This window comes from Cajanus cajan, chromosome 5, assembly GCF_000230855.2.
Source record: "Cajanus cajan strain Asha chromosome 5, NIPB_CcT2T_4, whole genome shotgun sequence".
Classification (NCBI taxonomy): domain Eukaryota; kingdom Viridiplantae; phylum Streptophyta; class Magnoliopsida; order Fabales; family Fabaceae; genus Cajanus; species Cajanus cajan.
In genome coordinates this window covers 63,866,966-63,888,356 of record NC_138521.1, presented here as the reverse complement: position 1 = coordinate 63,888,356, position 21,391 = coordinate 63,866,966, and the positions used below count along the sequence as shown (strand labels likewise).

At 32.9% G+C, this 21,391-nt stretch overlaps 2 protein-coding genes across 2 annotated transcripts; both read left to right on the top strand.

Moving 5' to 3' along the window:
• Positions 1–2,575: 2,575 nt before the first annotated feature.
• On the top strand, positions 2,576–3,206 carry LOC109815696 (large ribosomal subunit protein eL39). Its single transcript, XM_020380482.3, has 3 exons — positions 2,576–2,722; positions 2,811–2,914; positions 2,999–3,206. Exons 1-3 carry the CDS (start codon positions 2,720–2,722, stop codon positions 3,045–3,047), a joined length of 156 nt encoding a protein of 51 aa, XP_020236071.1. The 5' UTR covers positions 2,576–2,719; the 3' UTR covers positions 3,048–3,206.
• Positions 3,207–6,474: 3,268 nt separating this feature from the next.
• LOC109815695 (ATPase 8, plasma membrane-type) lies at positions 6,475–16,867 on the top strand. Its single transcript, XM_020380481.3, has 14 exons — positions 6,475–6,711; positions 6,819–7,037; positions 7,125–7,262; positions 7,502–7,816; positions 8,143–8,469; positions 8,726–8,845; positions 8,958–9,080; positions 9,188–9,292; positions 9,387–9,696; positions 9,996–10,510; positions 10,717–10,890; positions 11,076–11,258; positions 16,361–16,524; positions 16,612–16,867. Exons 1-14 carry the CDS (start codon positions 6,661–6,663, stop codon positions 16,706–16,708), a joined length of 2,841 nt encoding a protein of 946 aa, XP_020236070.1. The 5' UTR covers positions 6,475–6,660; the 3' UTR covers positions 16,709–16,867.
• The last annotated feature ends 4,524 nt before the right edge of the window (positions 16,868–21,391 follow it).

The window sequence follows — 21,391 nt, the reverse complement described above, 5'->3', positions numbered from 1 at the left end:
AGAGACCTCACAAGGCTGTCACATCTGACGCCATTCAAACCACGCCCAGTACCATCTCAACTTAAGATGAGTCTCATTCCTCACGTCTAGTGCTACTAATCATGCACTTGATGTGATCGAGATAGAGGCCTCTAGTTGGAACTATGCCCAACGCCATGAAGACACATCTAATGTGACTGATTTTGGCATGATGCAAATCACTAAATTCATCCTAAGCTCTTGAAAAATAGAAGATACAACACATGCAAGGCATCTAACAGTTTCATACACATCATGTAACACTTAAAACAATCCAAAAACAACACACATACAACCAAGTTTGCATTATTCATCAAAATCACCCTCATAGGTGAAAACACCAAAAACTCATATTTTTCACCATTTAATTCGAGCTCAAACATGTACAGGTTCACATTTAATGAAAACAACAACAACAACAACAAATCATTAAATCAATGATCAAATCATCCTAACTTCTCTCACCTCAATCCCCAAGCAACCAAAAAAAGGAGAAGAAAGAAGAACTCTAAGTTTTCAAGCTCCAAACTGCTCCAACCTTTTGATTCTTAGCTCAAGCTTCGAATTTGACACTCCTAACTATGATTCTTGCACTCCCGAGGAACCCAAAAGGAAGAAGGAAAGAAGAATCAAAACTTCTCTCTCTATATTTCTCTCCATAAGGTTTATGAGCAATTGAAATCACGAGACTCAAATTTCAAAAGAAATCTTATATACATTTTTACTCGGGTCAATTGAACCTCTGACCAAAAACCTCACAACTCACCTGAGTTCAACGTTACAATTGTTATTGTTAAAACAAAATAACAAATATAAATAATATTTAGAATACTATTTAATTATTAATTGACATGTGTAAAAAATTGTTACCTTTGCATAATTACTTCAGAGTGATATTTGGTAGTATAAGTGAAGTTCTTTAGCAAATGACAGTTGACATCCGTAATGACTATAAAAAAGAAGGGTAATTTACAATTTTTTTTTCACATCTAGTTTTATTAATTTATAATTTTCACTTTTCAACGGGCATTTATTTCTCTAATTTAAAAAATATAAAATTTCAATCTCCCATCATATTGGTATATATTAATCGTTAAATTTTAATGATATAACATTTGATAACATGACATTTAAAATATAAAAAATACGCGTATAAAATTTATTAACAAAATAAATATTAATAATTTTTTAAAATAAATATAAACAATGATATTTTGTATATTATTTTTAAAAAATTTATTTTTATATGTCACATCATTGAATATTACATCATCTAAATGGTGACTAGTTATTGAAAAATGTCAAAATTTAACAATTAATGAACATCTGATGGATGGTAGACCAAAATTTTATATTTTTAAAAATAAAAAATTATATATTTATATTTTAAAATAAAAATACCAAAATTATGGATTAAGAAACACAAATGATCAAATTTGTAATTTAACCTAAAAAAATTATAGAAATAAATTCAACCACCAATTTTTAAAGATTTATTGTAGGTTTAATTATCTTAATCAGTATTTTCATTTTACTGGTCATTTTAATTTTTAAAACTAAACAATCTAGAATTGAGGATAAGGATTAAAAAGAACACCAATAAAATGCCACAAATTTTTTTTGTAAAAACTACAATAACTTGGAGCTATATCTGCAAAGACTTGCTTATAATATTTAATTTTTTATCCAAACATTTATTGAAAGTAGGCATGGCAACGAGGCGGGTTTTACGTTTCACGCTCCCGCCCCCGCTCTTGATATCTGTTAGGGATAAAATTTGGGTACCCATCCCCACTCCAGGCGTGATTCGGGTTTCCTCACCCCGCCCCTGTCCCCGCCCCCACTCCTATTTTTTTTCTTCTTTTCTTTTAAATAAATATGAACAAATTTTAAAAAAATAAAAGTAAAGTAAAATAATATAAATTTTTACATATAAAATATTTCTAATTTTGGTTTATATATATATAAATAGTTTTTTAATTATATTATTAAGCGGAGTAGGTATGGGGCCGGGGGCAGGGCGGGTATTAACATCTCCGTCCCCGCCCCCAATTTTATCAATCGAGGAAAATTCAAACTCAAACCCAATAAACACCAGTTTTCCCCGTCTAAATCGGAGCGGGTTCTGACGGGTACTCATGAGAGTGAGTAAGATTGTCATGCCTAATTGAAAGTTATTATTTTATACCATTCATCTCAATTTTATTATAAGAGACAAATAAAAACTTTGTATTATTACACGCATTTAACAAAACTTTACAAAGTGAATATTTATTTTAGAGCTTAGGCATGCATTGCAAGTTTTATATAGTAAATTAATAAAAAAAATTAACACACAATTTGAGAACAATCATTATAAAAAATAATAAATTCATTACACACAAAAGTTGTTATTAAATATAACTGAAAAAATTTCATTATGTCAATCAACTTTTACTTGTCCTAAAAAATAAAAAATATTTTTAGGAATTTAAAATTATTTTCTCGAAAAGAAAATCTTACATAAATGCGTTGGGGAAAAGAAACTGCATGAATGGACTTTATGGGCCGAAGAGTTTTAGCCCATAAGTACTAGACTAACAACCCGGCCCAATCCACTCGAGCGTGAGTGACTCTGTAAAAGACTCGAACTAACTAGGGTTTTCTTTCGTTTCCAGAGAAGTGCTGCGGCTTGTGTTGCGTTGCATCGTCGACAGCGAAAATGGTAAGAAAAAAAATCCATTTTTCTTTGTGCGTTGTGAGTATTTTGAAGCTAATCGATTCTTACGCGGCGCCATTGATTTGATGTGTAGCCTTCCCACAAGACGTTCAGGATCAAGAAGAAGCTCGCCAAGAAGATGAGGCAGAACAGGCCCATCCCTTATTGGATCCGCATGAGGACCGACAACACTATCAGGTTAGTATCAACGATTTTCTAGGGTTTTCAGAATGTTACTTTGCTGTCATGTACTCACACTCTGCAATTGTTTTGTGTGTTCAGGTATAATGCTAAGCGTAGGCACTGGCGCCGCACCAAACTCGGATTTTAAGGTGTATGAACATGCTATCGCGTTCTAGGTTTTGTAGTGTATTCCTTGAGATGGAAACTTTGTAACTTTTTTGAGTGTTTTCCCGTCGTTTATTTCTTATTTCACAGTAACTTTTTATGATTTTTTGATATTAATGTGGAACTATGATTGAGGTTTTAATGTGTTGCAGTGTTTTTCTCGCCCCTTTCCCCCTCGCTATTAATATAATAGACGAAAAGCCTGTTTCGTGAAAATCTTGTGCTGTTCTCTCATTGAAATTGGTTGGATAATAAAACCACGGGTTAGTTTAGTTGTCGAGAGTTCGGGTAGTTTGGATGAGATCTCAGGTTTAAACCTTATTGCTGCCGTTGGGAAAGAAAAAAGTTGGTTGGGTTGTAGATTCTTAATACTATGATCACGAGCCTGTTTGGTTGCAAACTTATAAGAGTTTTTCTATTGGAAAAAGCTCTTTTTTTCAGTAGAAAACTCTCGAAAGCACTTCTAACTTTATCCAAACAGACTCTATGACTTAAACTTGGGTCCTGTAGGGTTTAAGGCTTCAAGCTGCCAAAAGGGTGTATTGGAGTTTTTGTTAAAACAAAATGCGTGATTCTAGACTGTAATATTACAATCATAGGCAAGATAGTTTGGTGTAACTTTTTCGGGACTGCCTCCTGTTTTCTTGCCAAGTGTCAATGGCATATCCAGATATCCATTAGAGAAAAGTCTGATTGTTGAAGAAACAAAGTCATTGGAGGACACTGAATGTTAAGGATAAATAGAGTGTTGTAATTTTTGTAGGATTATTGATAAATTGGCTTAACTGCTTAAGTGTATGTTTGTTGAATTGTCGGGATGCACCTGAACATCAGTATGCCCACTCCAAGGGACAAACCGTGGAGGCAAAAATTTTATTTGGTTCAGGTTGACATGGGTTTCCTTTGAGATAAACTGGGGAACAAACACGTTTCTTAAATTTGCACTAGAGGAACTTTGGAGAGGCAGTCTGTGTCTCTTTGATATTCTACTGCTGAATCATGAACCTGTCGAGAATGTTCAAAGATTTTTGGAGGAAAAGAGAAAAGGAAGTATTCTTTATCGTATCAGGTTCTTAAAAAAATATTTTTCCACCAAGTAGCTCGTGCCCAGAAGTATATGGGAATTCGTGTTTTGCTGTCTCCAATTTTTTTAGTTTCGTGCGTAAATTTGACAGTACTCAAGTTTTAAAATTTAACTTAATTACTAGCAGAGTATGCCATAATACAGAGCAATTTAATTAACTTAGCACCAAGAACTTGAATCTGCATTCGTATGGCGGCGATCAGAATATTTGCTCTAATTTTCTGTTGTAGGGTGGGTTGGAGCCCTTGGTCAAGTCACTAGCAGTTAATAAGTAGTTTGGATTTGGTGTGCTGCTCGTTTTTTCGAACAATGCTAATATTTGTTTAAGAATAAATTATACTAGTACCTTTGAATGTAAACAATTAAGGAGATTTATGAAATGTTACATAGTTGTTAATGTCATGATAATTAAACAAGAGAAATTAGTGAGGATAAATAAAAAATGAGGTTTATTTCAATTCATGACTTTATCTATACCGATAAAGTTGATAGCAGATTTTGGTGTATATATTTCATTTTTCTTTGTTTATCTTTATTATTACACGAAGAATGTTCTATTTTTTTTATATCAAAAATCAAAATAGTCATGTTTCATAATCAAAATTGTGTTAGTCAGTGGTTATAGAGGCACAAAGTGTTTTGATTTTGTTAGTATATACTATTTCAATTTAATTTTCAATCACTAGATCAATCTAAATTGTTTTGAGCTATACTCTCTTGGTCCAACATGTATAATATATTGAAGCATGATTAACTTCCGATAACCTCATACTCTCTTGGTTTGGCATCGATAATATATTGAGCCTTGTCATCCCCAATTATTTTCCACCATAAGTGTATGAAGAGGTTGTCATTGCGATTGTGAAGAAACTTTTGTTGAACTTCAGATCCAGTTTTCGACAAAGTTGAGGCATTGACAATCACTTCTTGAGAATGGTGACAAATATTTTTTTTTTGGTACAATGTTGGCAGAAATATACTACTAACGTTTATCCAATCAAGTAATTGAAACATCATTATAGAAGAAATACAACGAACAATATGTTAAAATGCAAGATACAATATTGATTGAAAAGGATGTGGGCATGTGGTTAAGCTCTTCAAAAAGAATTGACGGGTTGCACCAAAACATGGAAATTAGATCTCCTCATGCCTCTCGGGCCAACACAAAGGGAGTAGGAGGTAGACTATAAAGAATGTTAGCCAAATGATAGAGAGAAATAGAATGGAGATGGATTGAGATAAGTGTTACCGGAAAGGATCTCAATTCTCAAAAACATGAGATCAAATGACAAGAAGTTGATTTGTCAAGATATACATCAATTGAGTAATTGAAATGTCAATACCACAATTTGCACTCATTATTATGTGAATATATTTTATTTATAAATAAATGGTGTTAGAGTGTGAGTAAAAGCGAATCATGTTTGTGTTCTAAGCTAGTAGGTCGAGATCGTGGTGGTGAGTGATCAAGTTAAAGACCAAGTTTTGGCCAAACTCAAGTTGGTACAATCAAATGTAGATCATGTTCAAAACAATACGACATGAAAATACAAGGGAGAAAGCGTGAAGCACACAATTCAAAATACAGACTTTGGTTAAAATTTATACAGGTTATAATTATCATATAAACTGTCTTTATCTTTATCTTTATTTTTGTAAATAAGTAATGCAATGACTTTTGTCTATTTTTTTTTTGGTAAACTCGTGATATATTTATATCAGAAATTACGTACTAATTTCTCAATATATATATTGGCATCCATTTAAGGAGGTAATTTTTGTCAAAAAGGTTCTTTCATATAAGTCTATTTAAGTACCTTATTTAAAAAAAAATTGCTGTTTGATTAGTCAGTTTTTAAGAAGTGTTCTCTATTTTTAATTTCTATAACTGAAACATTGAAACAAGTTTTAGTTGTTCTTTTTCTCCCATTTTCTAAAAGCCAAATTCTTAATATTATTAACGATATATATTATAATTTAAAATTATATTATTTATTAATAAAAATAATAATATATTTTCATTATTCAGTTTTTTTAATATTATACAAAATATCTTTTTCTGATTTTTTTAATCAAATTTGGTTAAACCAAATAAATTTTCAATATTTACATTTTCCGAATTTGGCCAATAACCAAAATAACTGAAGTTGAGAATTTGCAAGCAAATATGCACCTCGCATGTGATGCTAGCCACAAAGCATTCAACGAACACTCCGAAGAATCCGATCCGTTTGTGGTTGCCAACAACGTAGCTCTATACGCGCAGCAAACCATGCATTACCTATTTTTTCCCCAACGTCAACTATAAAACATGGGAAACCGAAGCATTCCTTGACTGTTACTTCCTAATCCATAACTCCTCTTTCTTTTATCCTTCCGTGGCATGGTCGTCTTACATTCCAAGCCTTGGGGGGAGGGCTCTACGAGCTCATTTTAAGAGAGGAGATAAAAAAAAATATAAAAATATAAAATTAAAAAAAATAACTAGGAAGTAACACGTTCTTTCAACATGGCCTCCGACATATCATTTGACGACCTCAAAAACGAGAATGTTGATCTGGTAAGTAAAAAAAGAAAAACTCATTGTGATCATGCCCTTTTGAAAATGCGTTCATTTTGTTGTTGTTATTAGTGGAATGATGAGTTCTTTATGTTGTACGTGTGCAGGAACACATTCCTGTTGAGGAAGTTTTCAAGCAGCTAAAATGTACAAGAGAGGGTCTAACATCTGCAGAGGGAGAGAAGAGGCTCCAAGTCTTTGGTCCCAACAAGTTAGAGGAGAAAAAGGAGAGCAAGTTTCTTAAGTTCTTGGGTTTTATGTGGAATCCACTTTCATGGGTCATGGAAGCTGCTGCTATCATGGCCATTGCATTGGCCAATGGAGGGGTAATCACACATCCCTAATCTCTCTATGTTCTTGTCTTCATCTTTGCAGTGTCTTTATCTAACAACAACTTTTAATATATTTATCAGGGAAAGCCACCGGATTGGCAAGATTTCGTTGGTATTGTTGTGTTGCTCATCATCAATTCAACCATTAGTTTCATTGAGGAGAACAACGCTGGCAATGCCGCAGCAGCTTTAATGGCTGGTCTTGCACCCAAAACCAAGGTAACATAACATTTCTTCATTCACTTTTATCACACGGTTCCAGTATAAATTGAGTTTAATGGTTACGTACTTTATACTGTCAACCATGCAGATACGTTGCGATGATTTTTTACTAATTTATTATGAATCACAACTTAGCATAAATGGTAGTTTATGATTTAATTATAGTGTGGGTGCATCACCTATTTTCTCATATAAATTTAAGTACAATCATTGAGAAGGGACCGTTTTGTACATAGGTGTTGAGGGATGGAAGATGGAGTGAGGAGGATGCAGCACTTCTGGTGCCAGGAGATTTGATCAGCATCAAGTTGGGTGATATTGTCCCAGCTGATGCTCGTTTATTGGAGGGTGATCCCCTGAAGATTGATCAATCTGCACTCACTGGTGAGTCCTTGCCAGTCACCAAGAACCCTGGTGATGAGGTCTTCTCTGGCTCCACCTGCAAGCAAGGTGAGATTGAAGCTGTTGTCATTGCCACTGGTGTACATACCTTCTTTGGCAAGGCTGCACATCTTGTGGATAGCACCAACAATGTTGGTCACTTCCAGAAGGTATACATGTCTTATGTCTTTCTTTTGCATTTAGAGTTTGCTCTTATACAAATTTAGAAAAGTTTTTTAAAAGTTTTTCTACCGAAAATAAGAAAAAAACTTTTTTCTATCCATAAAATCTCTTAAAAAAATACTTCTAGCTTTCGGAAAGTTTTTAAGAGTTTCTATACTAAAAATTAAGAGTTTTTATTTTTTTTTAAGAAATTCTCAAAAATCTTTCTAAACTTGTATGGAAATAAACTCTTGTTAAGTGATTCTTCATTGAGTGATTTCTTTGTCTGACAACTTTGGACTAATGTTTGAATACTTGATTTGGCTTCTATTAGGTGTTGACAGCCATTGGAAATTTCTGTATCTGCTCAATTGCTGTGGGAATGGTGATTGAGATTATTGTGATGTACCCTATTCAGCAAAGGGCTTACAGAGATGGTATTGACAATTTGTTGGTTCTCCTCATCGGTGGTATCCCAATTGCAATGCCTACAGTGTTGTCTGTCACCATGGCTATTGGCTCTCACCGCTTGTCTGAGCAAGGAGCCATCACCAAGAGGATGACAGCCATTGAAGAAATGGCTGGCATGGATGTTCTCTGCAGTGACAAGACCGGAACTCTCACCCTTAACAAGCTCACAGTGGACAAGACCTTGATTGAGGTGAATGACCAATGTCAATGGTTTTATTTTCCTAAAATGTGATAATTAATCAACACAACCTTGCATTAATGGCACAACTTGAATGGATAGATATTTAAGAAACATATGTTTAGTAGCAAGGTTGAAAAGCCTGAATCACTAGCCTACCATAGTAGACTCTTGGCTTACTTGAATCAATTCTATATGAATTTAACTTAGGCACGGATATTGAAGATACCTTTTGCACCAAACTAATCAAGGTTGTTTGTGGATGCAGGTGTTCCCCACTGGCATGGACAAGGAAACCCTGCTGTTGTATGCTGCCAGGGCTTCTAGGACTGAAAATCAGGATGCCATCGATGCTTCAATCGTTGGGATGTTGAGTGACCCCAAGGAGGTACTAAATTTCACATTGATATTATTGTTTGAACCTTGGTATTCCATTGTGTTAACATAAACCATGCAAAGTGGCTTAACATTGTCAACTGGTCTCTTATGTGACATCTCAGGCAAGAGCAGGAATCAAAGAGGTGCATTTCTTGCCCTTCAATCCAGTGGACAAGCGCACAGCTATTACCTACATTGATGATCAAGGCGATTGGCACAGAAGCAGCAAGGGTGCTCCAGAGCAAGTAAGGGATTCAATTCAACATTACCAATATGCATGAAATAACTATTCTTTTGAAGCATAACATATAGGTAACTTCTGGCATTCAACTAACCATTTTATGCATATCAGATTATTGAACTCTGTGGACTCAAGGGAGAGCCTTTGAAAAAGGCTCATGATGTCATTGATTCCTATGCTAACCGTGGTCTGCGTTCATTGGGAGTTTCACGCCAGGTGAATCAAGTGTCTAATATTACATGCCATGAATTTACTCATTGTTAAAACATAGAAAGGAATTTCCCTTAACAAAACTTCATTTCATTTTCAGACTGTTTCAGAAAAGAGCAAGGAGAGTGCAGGAGACTCATGGGAGTTCTTGGGACTCTTGCCCCTCTTTGACCCTCCAAGACATGACAGTGCTGAGACTATTCGTCGTGCACTTGACCTTGGAGTCAACGTTAAGATGATCACTGGTGACCAACTTGCCATTGGAAAAGAAACCGGTCGCAGACTTGGAATGGGAACCAACATGTACCCTTCATCATCCCTTCTTGGTGATAGCAAGGACCCTGCCATTGCATCAATCCCAGTTGACGATCTCATTGAGAAGGCTGATGGATTTGCCGGAGTCTTCCCTGGTAATTAATGAGATCAATCTAGTTCATGTTAAACTAAACTAAACCCCATATTAAATAAAATGTTCAAAATCAATCAAAAACCACCATACCTAGTAATTATTATAAAAGTCAACAATTTTATCATGCATGATAGTTTGTGATAGGATAACAGTGTATGCAGAACAGTTTGTGATAGAAAAACAGTATCTACATGACAGTTTGTGATAAGATGACAGGGTTTGCATGACAGTCTGATAGAATGGCGTTGTTTGATTTGTATAAGAAACAAACAAACTTACTATTCATATGTGGTCATGCAGAGCACAAGTATGAGATTGTGAAGAGGCTGCAAGATAGAAAGCATATTTGTGGAATGACTGGTGATGGTGTGAATGATGCACCAGCACTGAAGAAGGCAGACATTGGTATTGCGGTGGCTGATGCAACTGACGCAGCCAGAAGTGCCTCAGACATTGTCCTGACCGAGCCTGGACTCAGTGTGATCGTGAGTGCTGTGTTGACCAGCAGAGCCATCTTCCAGAGGATGAAGAACTACACAATCTATGCTGTTTCCATCACCATCCGTATCGTGTTTGGATTCATGCTCGTTGCTCTAATCTGGAAGTTTGACTTCTCTCCTTTCATGGTCCTCATCATTGCTATCTTGAACGATGGAACCATCATGACCATCTCCAAGGATAGGGTGGTGCCTTCACCTCTTCCTGACTCATGGAAGCTCAGGGAAATCTTTGCTACCGGAGTCGTTCTTGGAGCTTACATGGCCATCATCACTGTTGTGTTCTTCTTTTTGGTTCATGACACCGATTTCTTCCCTGTAAGTGCTATTCCTATTCCACCAGTTGAATATAGAGTCCATTCAAATATAAGTACTTTTGAGAGTTTTTCTATTGAAAAAAGATCTTTATTTTCAGTATAAAAAAAAAATTCAAAAGTCCTTCTAAATTTGTATTCGATCCAAATTATAATATACCGCTGAAATATGAGTCTATGACATGACATGCAAGAATGTTTTTGTTTCAGAGAACCTTTGGTGTCAAACCAATTGCAGACAGCGAGGAGCATCTTAACTCAGCTCTCTACCTTCAAGTGAGTATTATTAGTCAAGCACTCATCTTCGTGACCAGGTCAAGGAGCTGGTCTTATGTTGAGCGCCCAGGCCTTTTGCTTATCCTTGCCTTCTTTGCTGCACAATTGGTTAGTGATGAACTTTCTGAAAATGTTCTATGAAAACAAAGTGCATGTTTGGTTAACACCTTTCTTGAAGAATGATACTCTTTGTATCTTTTATTACTTTTGGAAGTGTGTAATGGTTATCCAAACATGCTAAAAATGATGAATGAAATATGTGTGGTTTTTAAATTGGGATGTGGTGAACGCAGGTGGCAACTGTCATTGCTGTGTATGCACATTGGGACTTTGCAAGGATCAATGGAGTTGGTTGGGGTTGGGCAGGAGTAATCTGGGTCTTTAGCATCATTACCTACATTCCTCTTGATATCCTCAAGTTCCTCATCCGATTTGGGTTATCTGGCAGGGCGTGGGACAACATGCTTGAGAAGAAGGTCTAGAAAAGAAAACATTCATTCTCAAATTTACATAAGTAACTATAAGTCTGGTTGGATACAAGCTTAAAAGAAATTTTAAGAGTTTCTCTAGAACTTTTCTAGTAGAGAAGTTTTTAAATTTACTTCAAACTTGTCTCTAATCAAACACTATACAGTCTTTGACTCTGATTTGATTATTGTTGTTAAGAAAAACCAGAACAGAGAAGTTGAAACAGAAAAAACTGGAACAGAGAAGTTGAGTTTTCTGATTTTTTTTTTGTTTCAATGAAAGGAAGAAAAGTGGTTACACAATTTCATTATTCATTTCCACACTCTCCGTAGAGTTGCATTACATCAAATATATGACAAGAGAGATTTCTGATATGCATATCATATGCTACAGTAAATCTCCACAAAATAAAGATAAACACTCCTTTTTACCTAAACATTTGTCCAAGCAACAAACAAATCTCTTGAAATATGGATTTCCACTTAATTATACCTAACCACACCAAATGCAACTAAGATACAAACAGACATAAATATTTAATATTTTCTTAAAGTATCTAGAAAAATCTTAACTTCTAACACTCCTCCTTGAGATTTTTCTTACATACTCCAAGCTTAGATCTTAGCATTTCAAACTTGCTCTTTGAGAGAGCTTTGGTCATAATGTCTGCAATTTGATTCTCAGAGCTGCAATGCTTCAAGCTGACTTCCTTTGATTTTTCTGCTTCTCTGATGGCATGATATTTCACTTTGATGTGTTTGGTTCTACCATACTGGACAGGATTTTTTGCAATTGCAATGGCTGATTTATTATCAACCCATATGATAGTAGCCTCATTTTGATGTTGTTTCACATCACACAAAATTTTTCTAAGCCAAATAGCATGATTTGCAGCTGCTGCAGCTGAAATATACTCAGCTTCAGCAGAGGATTGAGCCACTACTTCTTGTTTCTTTGAATTCCATGTGAAGACACCACTCCCAAATGAGAAAACATAGCCAGAGGTGCTCTTGGAATCATCTATGCTACCTGCCCAGTCACTATCAGCATATCCTTGAAGCTCTCCACTCTCATTTTGTAGAAACCACAAACCATAATCAGTTGTACCCTTTAAATACCTCAAAACTCGTTTTGCTGCACCATAATGAGCTTGACTAGGGGAATGCATAAACCTGGACAGCAAACTAGCAGCAAACATTATGTCAGGTCTGGTGGCTGAGAGATACAACAAACTTCCAATTAAGCTTCTATATAAAGAAGCATCAACTTTAGCAATAGCATCATTAAGTGATAGCTTTTCATTTATAACAAGTGGAGTGTCCACTGGTTTACATTTCTCCATATGAAACTTTTTCAATATCTCCAAGACATATTTTCTTTGGGAAATGAAGATTCCTGCATCACATTGGTATATCTCCATTCCAAGAAAATAATTCATTTGTCCCAAATCTGACATTTCAAATTCATTCTCCATATCATGCTTGAATTGTCTAAGGGAATCAAAATCACTCCCTATGACCAGCATATCATCAACATATAATGATATAATGAGCTTCACTTCATTCTGGGACCTTTTTACATACAGAGTAGCTTCATTTTCACTTCTTTCAAAGCCTTTTTGCAAAAGGTAATTATCAATTCTGGTATACCAAGCCCTTGGTGCCTGTTTCAACCCATAAAGAGCTTTATGGAGTTTGTAGACTTTATTTTCACTTCCCTTAACTTGAAAACCTTCAGGTTGATCAACATAGATGTCTTCTTCAAGAAAACCATTTAAAAAGGCTGACTTCACATCAAAATGATAGATCTTCCAACCAAATTTTGCTGCCAATGCCACTAGCATTCTGATTGTATCATGTCTTGCCACAGGAGCAAATGTATCTAAGAAATCAACTCCATACTGTTGATGATAGCCTTTAACAACCAATCTAGCCTTAAGTTTGTTTACAGAACCATCATAATTAAGTTTGGTTCTATAAACCCACTTAAGACCAATTACCTTTTGATTAATTGGCCTGTCCACAAGCTGCCAGGTATTATTTTTCTCGATCATATTCATCTCCTCCTGCATAGCAACTCTCCAACCTTCAAGTTCAGCAGCTTCAGCATATTCTTTTGGTTCCAGTGCAGCAACATTACACCTTTCGTAAATTTCAGCTAGATCTCTTGTGCCTCTAACTGGAAAATCATCATCATCCAAATTTTGTTCTTCACTTTCTGAATTTTGTTCTTGGAGATTGTCAACTTCAAGTTGCCTTTTGTTTGAGGCTTCTGCTTTGGATTTCTCCCAATTCCATCTAGATAGCTCATCAAACTTGACATTTCTGCTGACAAGAATCTTCTTTGTTGCTGGATTATAAATTCTATAACCTTTAGAGTAACTGCTGTACCCCAAGAAAATACCAACTTCAGATTTCTGATCCAATTTATCTCTTTTCACTTCTGGAACAAGAGCATAACACACACAACCAAAAACTTTGAGATGCTCTACTGAAGGCGTTCTTCCATGCCATGCCTCAAATGGTGTGTTACCCTTCAAGGCTTTAGTGGGCAACAAATTCAGTAAGTATACTGAAGTATTAACAGCCTCAGCCCAAAAAGTTTTAGGAAGGCCCTTTTCAAAGAGCAAACACCTTGCCATTTCCATAACTGTTCTGTTCTTCCTTTCACTCACTCCATTTTGTTGAGGAGTGTAAGGAACAGTTAATTGATGCTGAATTCCAACCTGCTCACAGAATTTTTTGAACTCTCCTGCTGTGTATTCAGTTCCATTATCGGATCTTAGTCTTTTAACTTGAAGTCCAGTCTCATTTTCAACCATAAACTTGAACTTCAGAAAATTGGCAAATACATCTGACTTTTTCTTTAAGAAAAACACCCAACTCATTCTTGTATAGTCATCTATAAATAGCAGAAAGTATTTGCTGCCATTTAAAGATGTTGTGCTCATTGGACCACACACATCAGTATGTACAAGTTGTAATTTTTCAGTGGCTCTCCAGCTAGCTTCTTTTGGAAATGGTAGTTTCCTTTGCTTTCCATATTGGCATACATCACACAAATTAGCATTATCTTGGATTGCAGGCAGATTTTTAACTAAGTCATTTGAACTCATACGCTTTAAAGTAGAGTAGCTAAAATGTCCAAGTCTTTTATGCCATAAGAAAGAATCATTTACTGCACTTGGAAAAGCATGCATGGCTGTTTGTTTCCATTCTATTGGAAAACTTTTATCTCTCATTCTAATAGTCATTAATTCACATCCAGAAGGATCAATTATTTTGCACTTCATATCTTCAAAATGCAAAACATAATTCTTTTCAAGCATTTGCCCCACACTTAAAAGGTTTAGATTTATCTCCGGTACAAACAAAACATCATAAATATACTTGGTACCTGAGGGAGTTTCAACAGCAACAACTCCTTTGCCTTTGACATCAACACATTCTCCATTGCCAATGGTGACTTTGGAGAGGTATGACAGATCAAGTTCCTTGAAAATGCTAGCATCATGAGTCATATGATTTGTACATCCACTGTCTATGAGCCAAGCTTCTTTGTTATTGCTTACAGAATAACAAGAAGCAACAAATAATTGCTCCTCAATTTGTTCTTGATGCTCAGCAACTTGAGCTTGCTGTCCTTGGAGCTTTACTTTGTTTTTGCAGACCTTCTCCACATGGCCAAGTTGGTTGCATGCCCTACATTTGACTCCAGGTCTGAACCAGCAAAAATTTTCTGTATGATTTTTCTTTTTACAATGAGGGCAAGGTGGATACTTTTCCTTCCAAGCTCCTCCTTTGTTTCTGTCTTCTTCCTTTTTCCCTTTGCCTTTTTTCCCACCAAATGGCTTTTTACCAAAGCTATTGCTGCCTTGATCTTTGCCTTTGGTGTTAGCTGCAAAAGCACCTTCAACATTTTCTTCCATTCTTAAAGACCTTCTCTGTTCAGTAGCTTGCAGAGCATTCACAAGTTCTGCAAGTGATATTTGAGAAAAATCCTTGTTTTCTTCAAGAGATGAGATTTTTGATTCAAACCTCTCAGGAAGACAAACCAAGACTTTCTCCACAACTCTTTGATCACTAAGTTCTTCACCTAGCAATCTGATTTGTGTAACCACCTTAGAGAGCCTATCAGAAAACTCCTTCACTGTTTCAGACTCCTTCATTTTGATTGCTTCAAATTCTCTTCTCAGATTCAGCACCTTCATCCTCCTTGTTCTTTCACTGCCTTGGAACTCCTCCTTGAGTTTGTCCCAAGCCTCTTTTGCTGTATCAAGATTCAAAATCTTGATAAAAACATCGTCATGAACAGCTGCTTGTATGATGGCAAGTGCTCTGCCTTCTTTAGCCACTTCATCATTGTGAAATCTTATCTGAGCCATAGTTGGGTTGTCTGGTAAAGGAGCTGGATTGCTTCCATTTTCCACCACTTCCCACAAACTTTGAGCTCTGAGATAAGTTCTCATCTTTGCAGCCCACAAATCATAATTTTCTCCAGCAAAAACTGGAGGTGGAGGTAAAGAGCTGCTACCGGAAGCCATTCTGGTTTTGGTGGGTGTTCTGATACAGGTTTTCTGGTTGGTTTTCACTCACTCACAGGCCCTCTGTTTTTCAGATTTTTTTTTCTTTCTCCCTCACAGACCCTAAAAGATCAATGGAGCTCTTGATACCATGTTAAGAAAAACCAGAACAGAGAAGTTGAAACAGAAAAAACTGGAACAGAGAAGTTGAGTTTTCTGATTTTTTTTTTGTTTCAATGAAAGGAAGAAAAGTGGTTACACAATTTCATTATTCATTTCCACACTCTCCGTAGAGTTGCATTACATCAAATATATGACAAGAGAGATTTCTGATATGCATATCATATGCTACAGTAAATCTCCACAAAATAAAGATAAACACTCCTTTTTACCTAAACATTTGTCCAAGCAACAAACAAATCTCTTGAAATATGGATTTCCACTTAATTATACCTAACCACACCAAATGCAACTAAGATACAAACAGACATAAATATTTAATATTTTCTTAAAGTATCTAGAAAAATCTTAACTTCTAACAATTGTTGTTTCTCACCTCATGCATGCCATGCTTTATGTTTGATGTAGACTGCTTTCACAACAAAGAAAGACTATGGAAAAGGAGAAAGGGAAGCTCAATGGGCCGTGGCTCAGCGCACATTGCATGGTCTCCAAACTGGAGAACCAAAGAGCAACCAACATGAGCAGTCTGAACTTGCAGAGCAGGCTAAGAGACGTGCTGAGGCTGCCAGGTAAACTTGCAAGTTGCAACAAAGAAAATCTATGGTGAATTTCAATCTAATGTGATTATACTTATTTTGGTGTGTTAAAATTTGCAGGTTGAGGGAACTCCACACACTCAAGGGACATGTAGAATCTGTGGTGAAGTTGAAGGGTATTGACATTGATACCATCCAGCAACACTACACGCTCTAAAAGATTATCTTCAGACTATCAACGGGATCAGAGATTGGAGCCTCTGATTACACGATGTATTTTGTGCTATATTACCACTCTTCCTCTAATGTACAAGGCAGTGTTGTTGTAGATGTATTTGTTCATTTTATGAATAAAATGATATTGTATTAAGAAAGATGTGCAATCCGTGTAAGCAAAATCCAATGAGGCGTAAACCTTTATGAGCCGTAACATACGATGTCTGATATGACTAATATTTACAAGCAACTTAATTTGTAATTATTTTATTATATAAGTGTTTATAATAATATTTATACAGATTTCTAAAATATGTTATGAATAATTCATAAAATATTTTCAACTTATTTTGATAAGTTATTTAATATAATTTATTATTTTGTTTATACAAAAATTTGTTGGCAAATATTTAAGTTTGAATTTTTTCATCGATGCAAATAATTTTTTTTCTTCAATTTTTTCACTAAAAATCATTTTTATATTTCTTTTCATTATTCCTTTCAAAAAATTTCTTTCAATATTTGTTGTTAATATTTATATAATATATATTTTTTAATTATTATTTTATTAAATATATAGAATTAATTTTTAATTTTTAAAATATGTGGCTCTTAATTTTTAATCATAGTTGTATATATAATTATTTTTTCATATTTTATTATTAATTATATTTTTTTATAAACTAAATTAGGTGAATGGTTATTATATTTTTTTTATCATTTTTAATATTATTGTGATGTATAACATCATTTTAAAAATTATTTAGTTATTTTTTATATTTTAATTTTACTTTTGATTAGTCAAAATTTAATTTGTAATGTTTTTTTTTAAAATTTAAAATGAAATAACATCTCATAACTACTTAAATAATGACATATATAAACATTTTTAAAATATATAAGCACTTGTTAATATGTATATCCAAATGCAATAATTTATTAAATTTTAAATATTTATAATATAAGTTCTTATTACATAAGAACTTATTGTATAAGATTTTAAATAAGTTATTTATGCAAACAGACTCTATACTAGTATTTTTTTTGAATTCATATATATATATATATATATATATATAATATTTACACTTAAAAATAAGCAAATCTTAATTAACTTTACCTATAATATCATTATTCCAAAAATATCTTTAAATTAAATGTGATAATTATTTTTAATAAATATTATGAATAGTAGTTTAGGAAGTAAAACTTAGATATTAATTTAGATATTTTTGCTCATACATGAGTTTCGAGGAATACACATAAGCAAGAAATATTCATCATCTTATTAGTTAATATTGTAAAATTAAGTTAAATTCGTAATCCACTTTCTTAATATAATATCATAACATGTCTTAATTTTCTTAGACTCAATTTTTTATAATAAATTATTTATTACCAATTTAAATTGTTAATGAACTCTTATGTATTAAATATGTCTATTTTGTGTAAGAATATTTTTAGAAGTATTCTTGGACAAAAGTGTTTTTAGAAATTTTTTTAGTTTTTTTTTATCTAATTCAATCTTTTATTTATTATATTTACTTATAAATCAAAATTTAATATTTTAAAATAAGTTATCAATAATAAAAAATAATCTTACACCAAGATATAAGTTATTTATCTTAAGTAAAAAATATAATTTATATTTTTAAATATCTATTTGTATAAATTTTGAATAATTATTTATTAATATACATAATTTATTATAAAATTTATTTGTTTATAATAAATATTTAGTATATAAAATGTACACGTTAAATATTAGTTAGATAATAAATTTATTATGATATAATATATTATTTATTACAACTTGTATTAGTAAGACAATTTAACAATCTTAAGATGCGAAAACAAGTTTTATTATAAATTATTTATGGTTGATTTTCTTATTTATTTTAAAAAGTTAAGAAAATATTTTGTATCTATTTTGACTTACCTCTCATCGCTAAAAATAAACCATTGACAAGGACATAGAGTATAAATTTAATGAATGAAATCACCCGCTTGTTGATAATCATTTAATGGTATTCTTTTAATAATTTTAAAAAAGTCAAGAAAACAATTTTGTATCTATTTTGTGCTCTACCTCTCCCTAGTTCTCGCCCTAAAAAATTATCAAAGTTAATATAAAGTATAAATTTAATGAATGAAAATAACATACTTAAGATTATTTTTCTTATTGATCATTATGTAATATATATTAGATTAATTTACATTTTTAAGTTGAAAGTAATCATGTTCAAAATATGAAATCACTTATTGTTTTATATTTAAATTCTTAATTTAAAAATTACGGAAGATGATGGATTGAAAAAAAAAATAGCTTAATTCTTTTAAATAAAGATACTAACATAAGTGCACACAAAAGAAATTCATACTTCACTACAAGTATTACATTGTACTTTATTATATACTAAAACATTGTATTTGATTTTTAATATATTATGATCAATCATTTTTTTTTATTAATTTAAATATTGTTCTTACTTTACAATTCAATAAATTACTTTTAATATTTTATTTAAAAAAACATTTATTTTACTTTGACACTTATAATTTAATTTTAATATATTATTTTCATCTTTGGAGGCAAATCACCATTTGTTACATATTAGGAAATTACATTATATTCAATCAAAATTGAAGAAACGAAATATACAAATAACATTAAAAGTAATATATTAAAATATATTATAAATGTATAAATATATTACAATATTTTTTTTTAAAGTAGAGTATTAAAATTATATCAATGAATTGGAAAGTAAGAAAATATTAAAAATTTAAATAAATTATCAAAGAAAAATATATGTAATTATTTTATTTATATAAAATAATAAATACATTACTTAACAAAAATATGCACACAAAAAATCAAATTATTTCAGTTTAAAATATTATTCATTGCTTTAATTATTTTAAGTTGGAGGATCATAGAATAAAGTGTTAAATTAAAAATTTTAATAAATAAATTAAAAGTCAATTTACTTTTATGAGGTGTTTTAAATTAAAAATGACAATAAATAAATCATATTTATTCATTTTTTCAAAATTTGAAAATTATTTAATAGATATATAATATATTTCTTTTATAAATATACATCAATTTGAATTAATGTAACAAAATACTAAATAATTTTAAAAAATTATATTCTTAGTTTATTTATTAAAAATGTTTAATTCAACTGTGAGTTTGTTAAAATTTAATGTTGATAATAAATTATTTAGTGGAATAGTTATATTAAAAGTTATTCTCTAAATAAGTAAATTCCTCTCCATGTTTTAATATATTCTTCATGTTATTTGTCACATTAATTTTAAATTAACTAGATTTAATGAATGGGAACTAAAGAATAACACTAACAAAATGTAAGGATTTATAAAATAACAATTTTTTTTTACTAGAACCAGAATGAGACAGTCATATCTAATAAACTCAAAATATGTTTAAATCTTAATTGTTTTTATTAATTGAACTTATATTTAATTTAAATGTTTTTAGTATTTTAAATAATAATCTTGAGGGATAAAAGTATAAGATTAATTATTAAGTTAGAATTAGTGATTAAGAATTTTTTTATAAAATATTTTAACTTCAAATTTAAACAACTCGATCAATAAGGTCTTATAGCAGAATATGTAACGATTTGCCTAGCCGTTGCACAACAAACATCACCACACAGAATAGAGTATGCACATAAAAGAGTAATTATATATACATAAGTCTAGCCTGGGGCTCAACAAGTTAGTATTCGAAACTACAAAATAGCTACACCAAGTAGCCCATAAACAAAAAGCCAGCTCCGCTATCACTTGTAGCCCTGCTACTATACTCCAGCCTATCCCTGCTTTGCTCCCATACACAGTATGATCATTGCAGTCCAACCCACATGAAAACATGCAAGGGTAAGCTAGTGAAAAGAATCAACATATAATTAAATTATAAGCAGCTTTCAACTTAACAACACATCATCATTCTCATCAAATTTAACATACAACACATAACAACATACAACTACATCACATCTACACAACACACTGCACACATACAACTCATATCAATCAGCAAATCAACACCACAATAGCTTATGCATCGTCACGTATTTCAGCTTGGAGATCTCATACAATATGGGTGAACAGTTTAAGTGGCTAGGTCCTACCGAACCGACAACAAATAACCTTTTTGGGTTTGCTAGGTAAACAAAAAATTTGGATATCAATCCACAACTTCACGATTTCTCAGACTTTGCCACTTAAACAATGAAGTATAGTACTATGTCAGGATAGAACAACTGGGTTTTAGGCCTACCACGACATTAGCTAGCTTAACTAAGCCACTTATGGAATTAGCCTACCGACTATCCTCCAAACACTACAACCTTCCGATACTCAGCTAGGAACTAAGTTCCCGACTTCGTACTTTACTCGATTGGTCGCTTGTAATCGGTATAGTTCGACCTGACCCCTATACCGTGGTCGCTTTGTACACGTGTGCCTCGACCTTGCCCACACACGGGACCAACTAAGTACTAGAGGAGAACAGCACAATGACCACTCCAAGGGACAGCTTCCCAATGAGGGTTTTCAACAAATTGGGCTCTAAGGACACCACATTTTCCTCAATCCATACAATGGGATGAGCAACATCGAAAATATCCCCTCTAGTCCTAGTGATCAACAA